General features: G+C 42.0%; 1 protein-coding gene across 1 annotated transcript in view; it reads right to left on the bottom strand.

Annotated features, from left to right (window-relative positions):
• Positions 1-13,839, bottom strand: part of CSRP1 (cysteine and glycine rich protein 1) — a 347,337-nt gene that overhangs the window by 82,762 nt on the left and 250,736 nt on the right. Inside the window, exon 5 of the mRNA XM_073564013.1 lies at positions 12,139-12,268. Within this exon, the coding sequence (XP_073420114.1) occupies positions 12,139-12,268 (130 nt within the window). The remainder of the gene's footprint in view (positions 1-12,138; positions 12,269-13,839) is intronic.

The raw sequence follows: 13,839 nt of genomic DNA, 5'->3' as shown, positions 1-13,839 counted from the left end.
ACAATAAAAGTACACATATTTGGTATTGCCGCGTCCGTAACGATCCGCCCTGTAAAACTTTCCCATTAGTTAACCCCTTTAGCGAACCCCTTAAAAAATAAAAAACAAAGCAAAAAATAATGATTTATTATCATACCGCCGAACAAAAAGTGCAATAACGCGCGATCAAAAAGACGCGTATAAATATCAATGGTACTGCTGAAAACGTCATCTTGTCCCGCAAAAATGAGCCGCCACACAGCGTCATCAGAGAAAAAATAAAAAAGTTATAGCTTGCAGAATAAAGCGATGCAAAAATAATTATTTTGTATATAAAATGGTTTTCATTGCATAAAAGCGCCAAAACATAAGAAAACCTAAATGAGGTATCACTGTAACTGCACTGACCCGAAGAATAAAACTGCCTTATCAATTTTACAGCCTGCGGAACGATGTAAACGCACCCCCCAAAAGAAATTCATGAAATGCTGGTTTTTGTTCATTCTGCGTCCAAAAAATCAGAATAAAAAGCGATCAAAAAATGTCACGTGCCCGAAAATGGTACCAATAAAAACGTCAACTCGTCCCGCAAAAAATAAGACCTCACATGACTTGGTTGGTTAAAAAATAGAAAAATTATAGCTCTCAATATGTGGTGATGCAAAAACTATTTTTACAATAAAAAGCGTCTTTTTGAGTATGACAGCTGCCAAACATAAAAACCGCCATAAATAGTAAATCAAACCCCCTTATTTTAGGGAAAAATAATAAAATTAAAAAAATGTATTTTTATCCATTTTCCCGTTAGGGTTAGGGCTAGGGTTAGGGCTGAAATTAGGGTTAGGGGTGTGTTGCGGTTAGGGTTGGAGTTGGAATTGGGGGGTTTCCACTGTTTGGGCACATCAGGTGCTCTCCAAACGCAACATGGCGTCTGATCTCAATTCCAGCCAATTCTGCGTTGAAAAAGTCAAATAGTGCTCCTTGCCTTCCAAGCTCTGCCATACGCCCAAACAGTGTTTTACCCCCACATATGGGGTATCAGCCTATTCAGGATAAATTGCAAAACAACTTTTGGGGTCCAATTTCTCCTGTTACCCTTAGGAAAATAAAAAATTGGGGGCAAAAATTTTTGTGGAAAAAAATATGATTTTTTTAATTCTCATGCCCGGGCGTTATAAACTTCTATGAAGCACTTGGGGGTTCAAAGTGCTCAACACACATCTAGATAAGTTCCGTGGGGGGTCTAGTTTCCAAAATGGGGTCACTTCTGGGGAGTTTCAATAGTTTAAGCACATCAGATTCTCTCCAAACGTGACATGACACCCGCAGGCCATTCCATCAAAATCTGAATTCCAAAACGTCACTACTTCCCTTCCGAGCCCCGACGTGTGCCCATACAGTAGTTTTCTCCCACATATGGGGTATCAGCGTACTCAGGACAAATTGGACAACAACTTTTGGGGTCCAATTTCTCCTGGTATCCTTGGGGAAAATAAAAAAATTGGGGACTAAAAGAATCATGTTTGTGGAAAAAATATGATTTTTTTTTATTTTCACACCCGGGCATTATAAACTTCTGTGAAGCTCTTGGGGGTTCAAAGTGCTCACCACACATCTAGATAAGTTCCTTGGGGGGTCTAGTTTCCAAATTGGTGTCATTTGTGGGGGGTTTCCACTGTTTTGGTACATCAGGGGCTTTCCAAACACGACATGGTGTCCGATCTCAATTCCAGCCAAAAAAGTCAAATGGCGCTGCTTCCCTTCCGAGCTTTGCCATGTGCCCAAATAGTCGTTTACACCCACATATGGGGTATCAGCGTACTCAGGACAAATAGCACAGTAACTTTTAGGGTCCTGTTACCCTTGGGAAAATAAAAATTGGGGGTGAAAAGATCATTTTTGTGGAAAAAATATGATTTTTTAATTGCACGGCTGTACGTTATAATCTTCTGTGAAGCCCTTGTGGGTTCAAAGTTCTCACCACATATCTAGATAAGTTCCTTGGGGGGGTCTAGTTATCAAAATGGGGTAACTTGTGGAGGGTTTCCACTGTTTACGTACATCAGGGGCTCTCCAAACGTGACATGGCGTCCGATCTGAATTCCAGCCAATTTTGAATTGAAAAAGTCAAACGGCGATCCTTCCCTTCTGAGCTCTGCCATGCGCCGAAACAGTGGTTCCCCCCCACATATCAGGTATCAGCGTACTCAGAACAAATTGCACAATAACTTTTGCAGTCCAATTTCTCCTTTTACCCTTGGTAAAATAAAAAAAATTGGACCTGAAGTATTTTTTTTGTGAAAAAAAAAGTTAAATGTTCATTTTTTTTTTTAAATATTCAAAAAATTCCTGTGAAGCACCTGAAGGGTTAATAAACTTCTTGAATGTGGTTTTGAGCACCTTAAGGGGTGCAGTTTTTAGAATGATGTCACTTTTGGGTATTTTCTATCATATAGACCCCTCAAAGTGGCTTCAAATGTGATGTGGTCCATAAAAATAAAATGGTGTTGCAAAAATGAGAAATCGCTGGACAACTTTTAACCCTTATAACTTCCTAACAAAAAAAAATTTTGGTTCCAAAATTGTGCTGATGTAAAGTAAACATATGTGAAATGTTACTTATTAAGTTTTTTGTGTGCCATATCTCTGTGATTTAAGGGCATAAAAATTCAAAGTTGGAAAATTGCGAAATTTTCAAAATTTTCTCAAAATTTCCGTTTTTTTCACAAATAAACGCAAGTTATTTGAATGAAATTTTATGACTACCATGAAGTCTCGAGAAAACAATGTCAGAATCACTGGGATCCATGGAAGCGTTCCAGGGTTATTACCTCATAAAGAGACAGTGGTCAGAATTGTAAAAATTGGCCCGGTCATGAACGTGCAAACCACTCTTGGGGGTTAAGGGGTTAATATATTTTTACATTGATCTTGTGTCATTAATTTATAGCCTGTGATACTAATAAATTTTGTATTATTCGCAATAATATGGACTTATGGTCAGTTTTTGCTTGTTCTTGTTGGATTAATTTCCGACTGTCCATGCTTTTTTAATTGTCCAGTCTTTCGGTTAGCACGGATACCACTTGATTTCTGAGGTATTATACGTGAGTAATTTTACTGCTGCACATATGGTTGTTAGTGCTCTGATATAGATTTCACCCCTTTTCCTGATTTATGGTTTAGTATATTGGGTTATACGTAGACTCCTTGATGTATGCTATATACTGTATGTTACTTTATAGGTGTCCTTTGTTCCCACTGTATATGGCTCATTATCCTTTATGTCAGAATATTCTGATTGAATACATCTGACTTTTATTAGAGAAGCCGGGTCTCCTACTTACCTCAGTAATCACACTGTGTATTGGAGCCCCCGCTTTTCTCTCTTCAGCTAGCATTGTTATTTTTAAATACTTTATTTAAAAGTTATATTTTCTTCTTATTTTGCTGGTTAACCTTATTTCTTAGCGCCTTTAATAAGTGGCCCTGAGGAATAAGTACCATTAACTGCCGCTGTTAAATTGAGTATCGGAGACCATTATGGGGTTAAATTTCATGTGTGTATGGATCAATGAAACTATCGGTCAGTGCAGTAGTGTAGCTACTGGGGGGGCAAAGGGGGCCATTGCTCCAGGCCCAGTTACATGCAGGGGCCCACTGGGAGACATGGCCAGTATCTGAGGTGTCAGATACACAATGCACAATGCCGGATCCCCTGTCTGACAGACTGCACAGCGGCAGGTTGCAGAGCCTGTCTGTGCAGTGTACAGTGCTGCTGTTTCACCGAATGAGCTGTTTTCTGGCCTGCAGCAGCTGCGGTTTCTGCCGTGCAGGCTCTGGTTGTCTCAGCCACACTGTGTCCTAGTGCCCTCTGTGTGCATACACTGGACACTTCCTGGTCCTGCCTCAGTCACTGCCTGCCTGCAAGCTTCAAGGTAAGTGGGGATGGAATTTATTAAATTCATTCAGCTTAGGCATGTCATGGTCACTGTTGGATGAGTGTGAGAGGATGGGGGTATTGTGGGGGCTAGGGCACAGGGGGTTAATGTGAGAGGATGGGATATTGTGTGGCAGCGGGGACAGGGCACAGGGGTTAATGCGAGAGGATGGGGGTATTGTGGGGGCTAGGGCACAGGGGGTTAATGTGAGAGGATGGGGTGTTGTGTGGCAGCAGGTACAGGGCAAAGGGGGTTAATGTGAGAGGATGGGGTATTGTGGGAGTTAGGGCATGGGGGTTAATGTAAGAGGATGGGGCATTGTGAGGTTTTAGGGATAGGACACAGGGGGTGAATGTGAGAGGATGGGGGTATTGTGGGAAGGGGTACAGAGCACTAGGCTCGGGGGTGAATGTGAGAGGATGGGGCATTGTGTGGCAGCGGCGACAGGGCACAGGGGGTGAATGTGAGAGGATGGGGGTATTGTGAGGCAGGGGTGACAGGGCATGGGGTAAATGTGAGAGGTTGGGGGTATTGTAAGGCAGGGGAGACTGGGTACATGGGGTGAATGTGAGAGGATGGGGATAGTGAGGCAGGGGTGACATGGAACGGGGGTGAATGTGAGAGGATGGGGGTATTGTGAGGCAAGGGGGACATGGCACAGGGTGTGAATGTGAGAGGATGGGGGTATTGTGGGAGAGGGGGGACAGAGCACTGAAGGGTGCATGAGAGAGGATGGGCTGTTGGGGTGTGGGAGGGGGACAGAGGGAAGGTAGGGGGCTTTTTTTTACTTGTGAGCTTGTTAATACTTTAATAATAGATCAATATTTCAGTATTAGTATAACAAGGGCACAGACAGATGGTCATATAACTCATGCGAGGATCGCACCGCAATCTTTGGACTGGCCGGTACCGCTCCTGACATAAGTGTGATGGATTACTATGCAGCTGTCACACTCAGGTGTGGAGAGCTGACGGTCAGTCCGAGGATTGCGATGCGATCCTCGCAGACATCCGTCCGTCTGTCTGACCCCTGACAAGTATAATCATACAGTAACCACAAGCTGTATTCTATTTAATAATAAGCAATTTATTATTATTATAAAGTCATTAAAGGCTCGGGATAATTGTCTGCAGTCACTGTGAGACTGCAGACGGCAAAATCACGATGGGGTGCATCTCCTGTCATGAGACCCCAAGACCACTGGTGCGATCAGGCGGTCATGCGACCATGTTTGCCATTTGCACATGTCACTAGATAAGTTTGACTTCACTCAATAGAGGATAATTGGGAGAAGCAGAAAGAGTCATCACATGACCCCCTTCTCACATCAGTGATGCTCGGGCCATTACTACTGTACATAGGGGGATTCAGTTACATATTAAGTGGGCATTTAAGAAACATTATTTATTTATAGGAGCACCAGTAGGGTAACTACCAGGTGGCAGATGGTGCTGATACAGCTGTCACTCTCTATACACAGAGCAGTGATTGAAACCATGCCAGCGCAACTCCTATGACTGGAAGAGCAAGGCTGCCAATAGGAATAAAGTTAATTTCCTCCCAGTAAAGGAACTCTCAGTGCGGGCATTGCAAGGTGTCAGAACGCTATTAATGATTATACTGTGCATTGGAGCAACAGTGGGGACATCATTATATGTACAGGAGAACTCTGGGGGACATCAGACTGTATGTACGGGAGTTGCGGGTCCATCATACTGTATATAAGGGAGCTGTGGGCCTACCATACTGGATTTAGGGGAGCTGTGGGATCATCACACTGTGTATAGGGGAGCTGTGGGATCATCATACTATGTATAGGCGAGCTGTGGGATCATCATATGGTGTATAGGGGAGCTGTGAGCTCAGCATACTGTATATAGAGGAATTATACAAGGGGAAGTCAGGGGACATTATTAAATGTTAAGTGGGCACTTAAATATTATTGTTATAGGGGCTCTCAGTATTGTGACAGTCAAAGTTGCACATGGAGTATTATTACTTTCTAGGGGCAAAATTTGGAGGGTACATGCACAGGAAATTAATATTTTCTAGGTGGCAATTTTACCATCTGGAGAGCACAAAGGAGGCTTTATTACAATGTAAGGGGCACAGTGGTGGCATTACTATGTGGGGCAGTAAGAGGAGCTGTTAGTGTAACACACAGTAGGTGCACTAATAGGGGCACATACGGCGGCAGGGGCTCAGCATTGGGGTATCGGCAGGATGAGGGAGGAGTTTGTGCAGCTTGGGAATTCATTTTCACATGGAAACACGCGAAGCAATGGGATGAAACAGAAAGGGAAAAGATACACATTAGATATTAGAAAACACTTTTTGACAGTGAGGGTGATCAATGAGTGGAACAGGCTGCCATGACAGCTGGTGAGTTCTCCTTCCATGGAAGTCTTCAAACAGAGGCTGGACAGACATCTGACTGGGATGATTTAGTGAATCCTGCATTGCTGCATTGAGCAGGAGGTTGGACACGATGACCCTGGAGGTCCCTTCCAACTCTAACATTCTAGGATTTCATGATTCTACATGTGAACGGTGCTGGAAATGTGAGAAGATAGATGTGTCTTTGCTGTAATCTCTGCAGATGAGTCCTTACTGGAGAAGTCGACATGTCAGTCTGGGCCAGATGGAAAAGACAGGAAAAGTGAATGACTCCACCAGAAAAAACGTCATCTATAAGTCACCATCTGTAACTGTGCAGTAATCTCTACATGTCCTGCAGGACTGGTACCTACCACTATATGTCACCATAAGGCGATAATAATATTGCTGGTCTTTGTACAGACTTTTATTTTCAATAAAAGGGCGGTCATCTCCTGAGGTTCCCCTATACGACCATAGTTATAATCATGATTACCTGGTTAGGGGCCACAGGCGGACACAGACAGAAAGGGCCCCTGAGCAAGAACAATATATGATCTCTTTACAGCCCAAGAGCTCTAAAAAATACAAAATTGCACCTTTTTTGGAGGTAGAAATGGGCCCCCTTACCTCTTACCCCCTTACCACGCAGGTTGCACCAAGGATAAGTTCTCCTGTTAGGGGCCCACTCAGATGTTTCGACTCCCCTGAGCTGAACCCCTAGATACGCCCCTGGGTCAGTGTGTTGCTTGTTTAAAAAGAAAAACAGACAGCACATGGACCTGTACAAAGAATGTTTCAATGTAGTCTTAAAAGGGCTGTCTGATCCAAGTCAATACATCTGCACTCACTCTGTGTGACTGCTCACTTAAGAATCCCTCAGGGCACGCACTGTGTGCTGTGGAGATTCGTTGAATTATGACCTGGGACCGGAGGATATGTATGAGTTAGGATATGTTTCCACGTTCCGGATTCCGGGCGCTTTGGACGCAGCGGACACCCGCCCCGCCCAAAGTGCTTCCCCCTTTTCATTGAACACATGCGGAATCACCGCATCCTATACATAGAACTGTGCTATTTATGTTGCGGAGACTGTGCATCTCCGCAAGATAAATAGACATGCTGTGGTCTATAAAGACGTGCCGCATGTGTGTTTACGCAGGTGCGCCACCTGCGTCTTTATACGCATAGTGGAGATGGGATTTCATAAAATCCCCCCCACTATGCTGTAACATCTGGACGCTGTGGATTACAAAACTATACAGTAAAGCAACCGGGTGCCTCTAGCAGTTACCTACAATACAAAACTGGAGGTGCTAAGGGGAGCTCCCTCGTCAACGCTCAGGTGAAACGTGCGTTGGGCAGATGCGTGTGTGTGGGGTTTGTATACACTTGTCAACTACTCGATGTTTCTATGCAGCAGCAGAACCTCCTTCATGCAGCAGCACTTTACAATTATCCTGCTATAGCTTGACCTGTGTGTTGTCATATAATCTTCAGTTGTGGAATAGTTTTTTTATACTTGCTCCATTATCTATATACTATTCACAGTTAGATTCATATGCTATTTGTAGTTTTATCTGATACTGCACAGTCACTTTATTGGATTTTTCAGTCACATTAGCATATAGGTGAATATTGATCTAAACTAAGGATATTAATATTTGGACACATTTGTACAATTCACTTTATTCTATTGGATTCAGGGAACATCTATTAAGTAGTTGGCTATCCTACATTACTACTCCCTCAAGATGCATTAATGAACCATTAATATATATAAAAATATCTATGTATACCTATACTGTACACTTCACCTGTATTAGTCAATTGTTCTCTAGTACCTATACTTTTTATTATTTCCTGTACTAATGCACTAGCTTAATATTTATTCTATCTATAGGTAAATTATATCACATTATTTTCTGTTTGGTTCACCTCTTTACATCAAGAGAATCCAATTTGTTATGTGTTTGCATATCCCACACCTCCTTGCTAATTTTATTCCACTTGTGGAAATTTCTCTTTTAATGTTGTGCATTATTTAAATAAAATTTACAATAATTAGAAAATTCTTGTTGTATATCATATTTTAGGCTATATAATTTTAATTACTTGTGGCGGCCTCTAGGGGTCACTCTTGCCTCATATACTTATCTTATTTATCTCTGCTTGTACTACTGACTCAAATATATACACTGCTCAAAAAACAACAGAATATAACTCCAAGTAAATAAAACTTCTGTGAAATCAAACTGTCCACTTAGGAAGCAACACTGATTGACAATCAATTTCACATGCTATTGTGCAAATGGAATAGACAACAGAAGGAAATTATTGGCAATTATCAAGACACCCTCAATAAAGGAGTGGTTCTGCAGATGGGGACCACAGACCACATCTCGGTACCAATGCTTTCTGGCTGATGTTTCGGTCATTTTTGAATGTTGGTTGTACTTTCACACTCGTGGTAGCATGAGATGGACTCTACAACCCACACAAGTGGCTCAGGTAGTGCAGCTCATCCAGGATGGCACATCAATGCGAGCTGTGGCAAGAAGGTTTGCTGTGTCTGTCAGAGTAGTGTCCAGAGGCTGGAGGCGCTACCAGGAGACAGGCCAGTACACCAGGAGAGGTGGAGGGGCCAAAGGAGGGCAACAACCTAGCAGCAGGACCGCTACCTCAGCCTTTGTGCAAGGAGGAACAGGAGGAGCACTGCCAGAGCCCTACAAAATGACCTCCAGCAGGCCATAAATGTGCATGTCTGCACAATCGGTTAGAAACCAACTCCTTGAGGAAGGTCTGATTGCCCATCATCCACAGATGGGGGTTGTGCTCACAGCCCAACACCGTGCAGCCCTCCAAATAAATGCCACCCCACACCATTACTGACTCACTGCCAAACCGGTCATGCTGAAGGAGTTTGCAGGCAGCAGATCGCTCTCCACAGCATCTCCAGGCTCTTTTACATCTGTCACATGTGCTCAGAGTGAACATGCTTTCATCTGTGAAGAGCACAGGGCGCCAGTGGCGAACTTGCCAATCCTGGTGTTCTCTGGCAAATGCCAAGCGTCCTGCACGGTGTTGGGAGTTATATCCTATTGTTTAAGTGTTCCCGCTCCCCCCTGCCGACCCCCTGGCGCACCTCTGCAGCCCCCCTGCTTGTCCCATGGTCTCCCTTCCTTCAGCGGTCACGTGGTACCGCTCATTAAAGTCATGACTATGTGCATATCTATGACTTTAATGAGCGGTACCACGTGACCACTCAAGGAAGGAAGAGCAGCCGTAGATGCAGAGGGCTGCTGAGACTACACCAGGAGGGGGTAAGTATATGCAATATTCAATTGTTACCGGTCCATCACTACTCGCCGCTGTCTGCTGTGTCCTTTCTCAGTGACATTTAGGCAGCAGAGGGCGCAATGACGTGGTTAGTGCGCACCGCGCCGTCTGCTGCCTGAACATCACTAACAAAGGACGCAGCAGACAGCGGCGAGCAGTGATTGACCTGGGACAGGTGAATATCTCGGGTGCCGGGTCCTGAGCCAGCGGTGACACCAGCACCTGGCTCCCAGCGACGGAGAGGTGAGTATGTAATTTTTTTTTATTTGCAGCAGCATATGGGGGCATAATCTATTGAGCGTCTTATGTGGACATAATCTATGGAGCATCTTATGGGGAAGCATATGGGGGCATAATCTATGGAGCATCTTATGGGGCAGCATATGGGGGCATAATATATGGAGCATCTTATGGGGGCAGCATATGGGTGAATAATATATGGAGCATCTTATGGGGGCATAATATATGGAGCATCTTATGAGGCAGCATATGGGGGCATAATATATGGAGCATCTTATGAGGCAGCATATGGGGGAATAATATATGGAGCATCTTATGGAGCATCTTACAGGGGCATAATCTATGGAGGACCTTATGGGGCATAATCTATGGAGCATTTTATGGGACCATATCCTTTATGGAGCAACATATGGGGCATATTATTCTATGGAGCATTTTATGGGACCATTATTAACCTTTGTGCAGCATTATATGGGGCGTATTTTGTATGGAGCATCTTATGGAGCCATCATGAACTGTATGGAGCATTATATTGGGCTCCTGATTAAAGATGAATATTCAAAAAAATTATCCTACTGATGTCTCAATTAATTTTACTTTTATTAGTATCTATTTTTGTTTTTGAAAATTACCAGTAGCTGCTGCATTTTCCACCCTAGGCTTATACTTGAGTCAATAAGTTTTCCCAGTTTTTTGTGGCAAAATTAGGGGAGTTGGCTTATACTCGGGTCATCTTATACTCGAGTATATACCGTACTTAGTTTTGATTGTTTTTATTAGGTATATTTATGATTCTCAATAAAGTATATTATCCTTTCATTATACGGGCCAGTGTTGCTTCTCTTTCTTGACTTGCATGTCAATTTTATTCAACTCTTCTCATTACTAAAAACTCCTGTTTAGGTTTTCAGGCGAGACATCTCTGAGATGATTGCAGTCCCATCGTTAAATTTTGTATCACGTTTGCTTCAGTATTCTGACTGATAAGTTAAGCTTTTCTGGTCTTTTGTAGCCTTCAACTATTTTGTTTAAATAAATATTTTATTTCTCAGGTCTTGTGACATTTCTCTTCCATGTGGTGTCATTACTGAAAGCATGCAATGAGAAAGGGTTTTATTTGTTAAATTATGCTCTTTTATAGTTACTGTCTGCTGGACACCTTTTTAATTAATAATTTAACTTACCATTGATTGAATTCTTGTTAATTCACATTTTGTGGTCTAAACTTTAGCATTGCTACAAAGACTTTTATTGGGGCATACTCTTTTTTGCAACATGGTCTCAAATTGATTTGTTAGGAAAAGTACTTTTTTTTTGCAAAGTCATACGTTCATTTGTGAGAGTTGTTTGTAGACTGATATGTCATAGAAAATGTTGATTCTGAGAGGAAACTAAAAATTCTCTGCCAAATGTGTTGGGGTTTACTTATTTATGCTGAATGCTGTATACACACTGAATGTATACATAAATAAATATTTATGATTATGCAATATAAATTATTGCCTATTGCTTTTCCACCTACAGTATGTCACGACTCTTTTGTCGGGTATACTGGGACCAGGGGCTCCTTCCCTGTCCCTAACGCTAGGTGCGCCCTAGTTTGCCTTGCTCCCCGGATTACTTTTGATGGTGAAAACACCGGGACAACATACCTTGCCTGAGCTCCTGAATCCACCCTCAGTCTGTACCCTTCCCCCACCCAGGAAAGAGGTAAGTGGTAGTGTATAACAATGCACTAACCAAACTAACAAGATAATAATACAAACAGGGATAAAGGAAAATACCAATCATACAAATATACTCACACAAAGAACAGAGGTAAATAGTGGAAGATTGGGAAAAAACAAAGTAGGAGATGGAGGGGATTAGTACACACCCAAAACCTCATAACAGTCTCAGATAAATCCACCAAACGCCTTCTCAAACAAGAGCAAACCACCATCTCCAAAACCATGCAGCAATGAAGCTAACTCTGACAATGAGTGCTATCCAAGCCACAGAATATATAGTAGATGGGAGTGGTTAACACTGAACAGCTGAGAGCCTTAATGCAGGAAAGATTCCAAGAGCTCTCAACTGAACAGATTAACCCCTGCACTGCTCCATTTAATATGAAGGTGAAGTGTTTCTAATCATTGCAGGAGTAGAAAAAATCGGATGCCGCTGTATTTTAGGCTCCTCTCTGTAGTGGTAAACCTGTGACACAGTATTTATCTTACGGTTTTACTAACACAGCAAGCACTGACTTTTAGTTGTACTTACATTTCCTCCTCCGATAACTTTTTCAGCAGCATACACAGATTTTGAGCAACGTGGACAAACATCAGCATGTGACGCTTTCTGGGCAAACTTAGAAGCATTTGGGTTGTTTGTCGGCTGGAAACTGGAAGCCCTGAAAAATGTACCAAATTTAAGGGTTGAAACAAAGTAAAATTACATTAATATGAAAGCAGAATTTGAAGAGGATCTTTCACCAGTTTTAGCATGTTAAACTGGCCACATGGTAGAAAGTATGTCTTAATATTCTTGGGACATATTCTTTTTTCCCCCTGCATGATCCCTCACGTGTATGATTGGTCAATGCTATGCATAGGACAAAGTACACGCCCCCAGAGACAAATTTCTTCTAACATCACCTTGGACTTATAATACATTATAACCTAAATTTTACACTCTAATATCTCAGCAATGAAGATGAGAAAAAAAGATGCTTTAATAAGTTCTGCAGTTTCTAATCTATTTTTATGATGTGGCCAGATTAATAAGCAAAAACTCCTTAAGAGGTTTTCCACTTTTAAAAATTTCTACTTCATAAAACAAGAAAATGAGCCTCTCTGCTGCTGCCCTTAGCGTTCGTTGATAAGGCTGCATTGCAATAGTCATTTCAAAACTGATACATGTGACCACTACAGGCAGTGGACTTAGTTTCATGCAGTAGACCACTGAGCCCAAGTGGAAATAGGGCAGTCAGTTAGTGGCTACAGCATTGACCATTGTGTCACCATTGACAGGTGATTTGTTTAATTCGGAACATATAACTTATATGTCACATCATAACTAAGTGTTATTTTTTTTTGCTCTCCTTAATATTTGTTTTACATATACAAGTAATTACAAAATATATAAAAAGAAATAAATTGCTATGAAAATGTTAGAAAGGGATGTCCCAGCTGAAACATGTATAGCACATGGATACTAACTTGCTACGCTCTCAATTTTAACTTTTTCTGTTAAGTTGTTTAGTGAATTGACCATGACAACATGGTGTGTAAGTGTAAGAGAGTTCCACAGTCTCAATATAGTACTAAAAATAATTTGTGATGATGATTAAACCTTCTTTCCTCAACACGTTGAGGATGTTCTCTTTTGAGTTGAGCTGAGATAAAAGATTCACAGAACCCTAGTCCAGTGTACATGTAGGAACTAAGCTGCAGCCGTTCGAGAGCAAAGTGATCCTCCTCAAACGACACTTGAATGTCAGCATCTATGTGTGTTCTGTGATTACTATGTCACAAAGAAATTATGATGTACTTTGTGTAGTGACATAATGATGCTGTGGGATTCTAAAAATCATGAGGAAATTTGCAATGCCCACGGAGGTTGGGACCCTAGATACACCACGCAAGATTGGTGCCCACGCTCACTGTTGTCTAGCCCTAAGGAACATGTGTTTGAAAAAACCTAATCTGGATGAATTATCAATATAAGCAGAAGACAAAACATTCATGTATGTTTGTGTGTGTGGTATTGTGCTGCTCCTTTGACCTAGATAGGGTTTTCTGCCTCAGTGAGGTACTATTACACAACCTTTTTTTTTCTTTAAGATCTAGCCGGACCTTACTGTGATAATACTGTCACAGTTTTGATAGTAAGTGTATTATTAATTTTTGCTCTTGCACTTTATTATATGGTATCTTTCTGTGTTTCTATCCTGTGTGGTATTTTGTGCACCCTCTAGACAGT

Source organism: Dendrobates tinctorius, unplaced genomic scaffold (assembly GCF_039654945.1).
Source record: "Dendrobates tinctorius isolate UK_male_01 unplaced genomic scaffold, ASM3965494v1 ptg000422l, whole genome shotgun sequence".
Classification (NCBI taxonomy): Eukaryota; Metazoa; Chordata; class Amphibia; order Anura; family Dendrobatidae; genus Dendrobates; species Dendrobates tinctorius.
The sequence above is the reverse complement of the archived record's forward strand: the minus strand, read 5'-3'. Positions and strand labels throughout refer to the sequence as shown.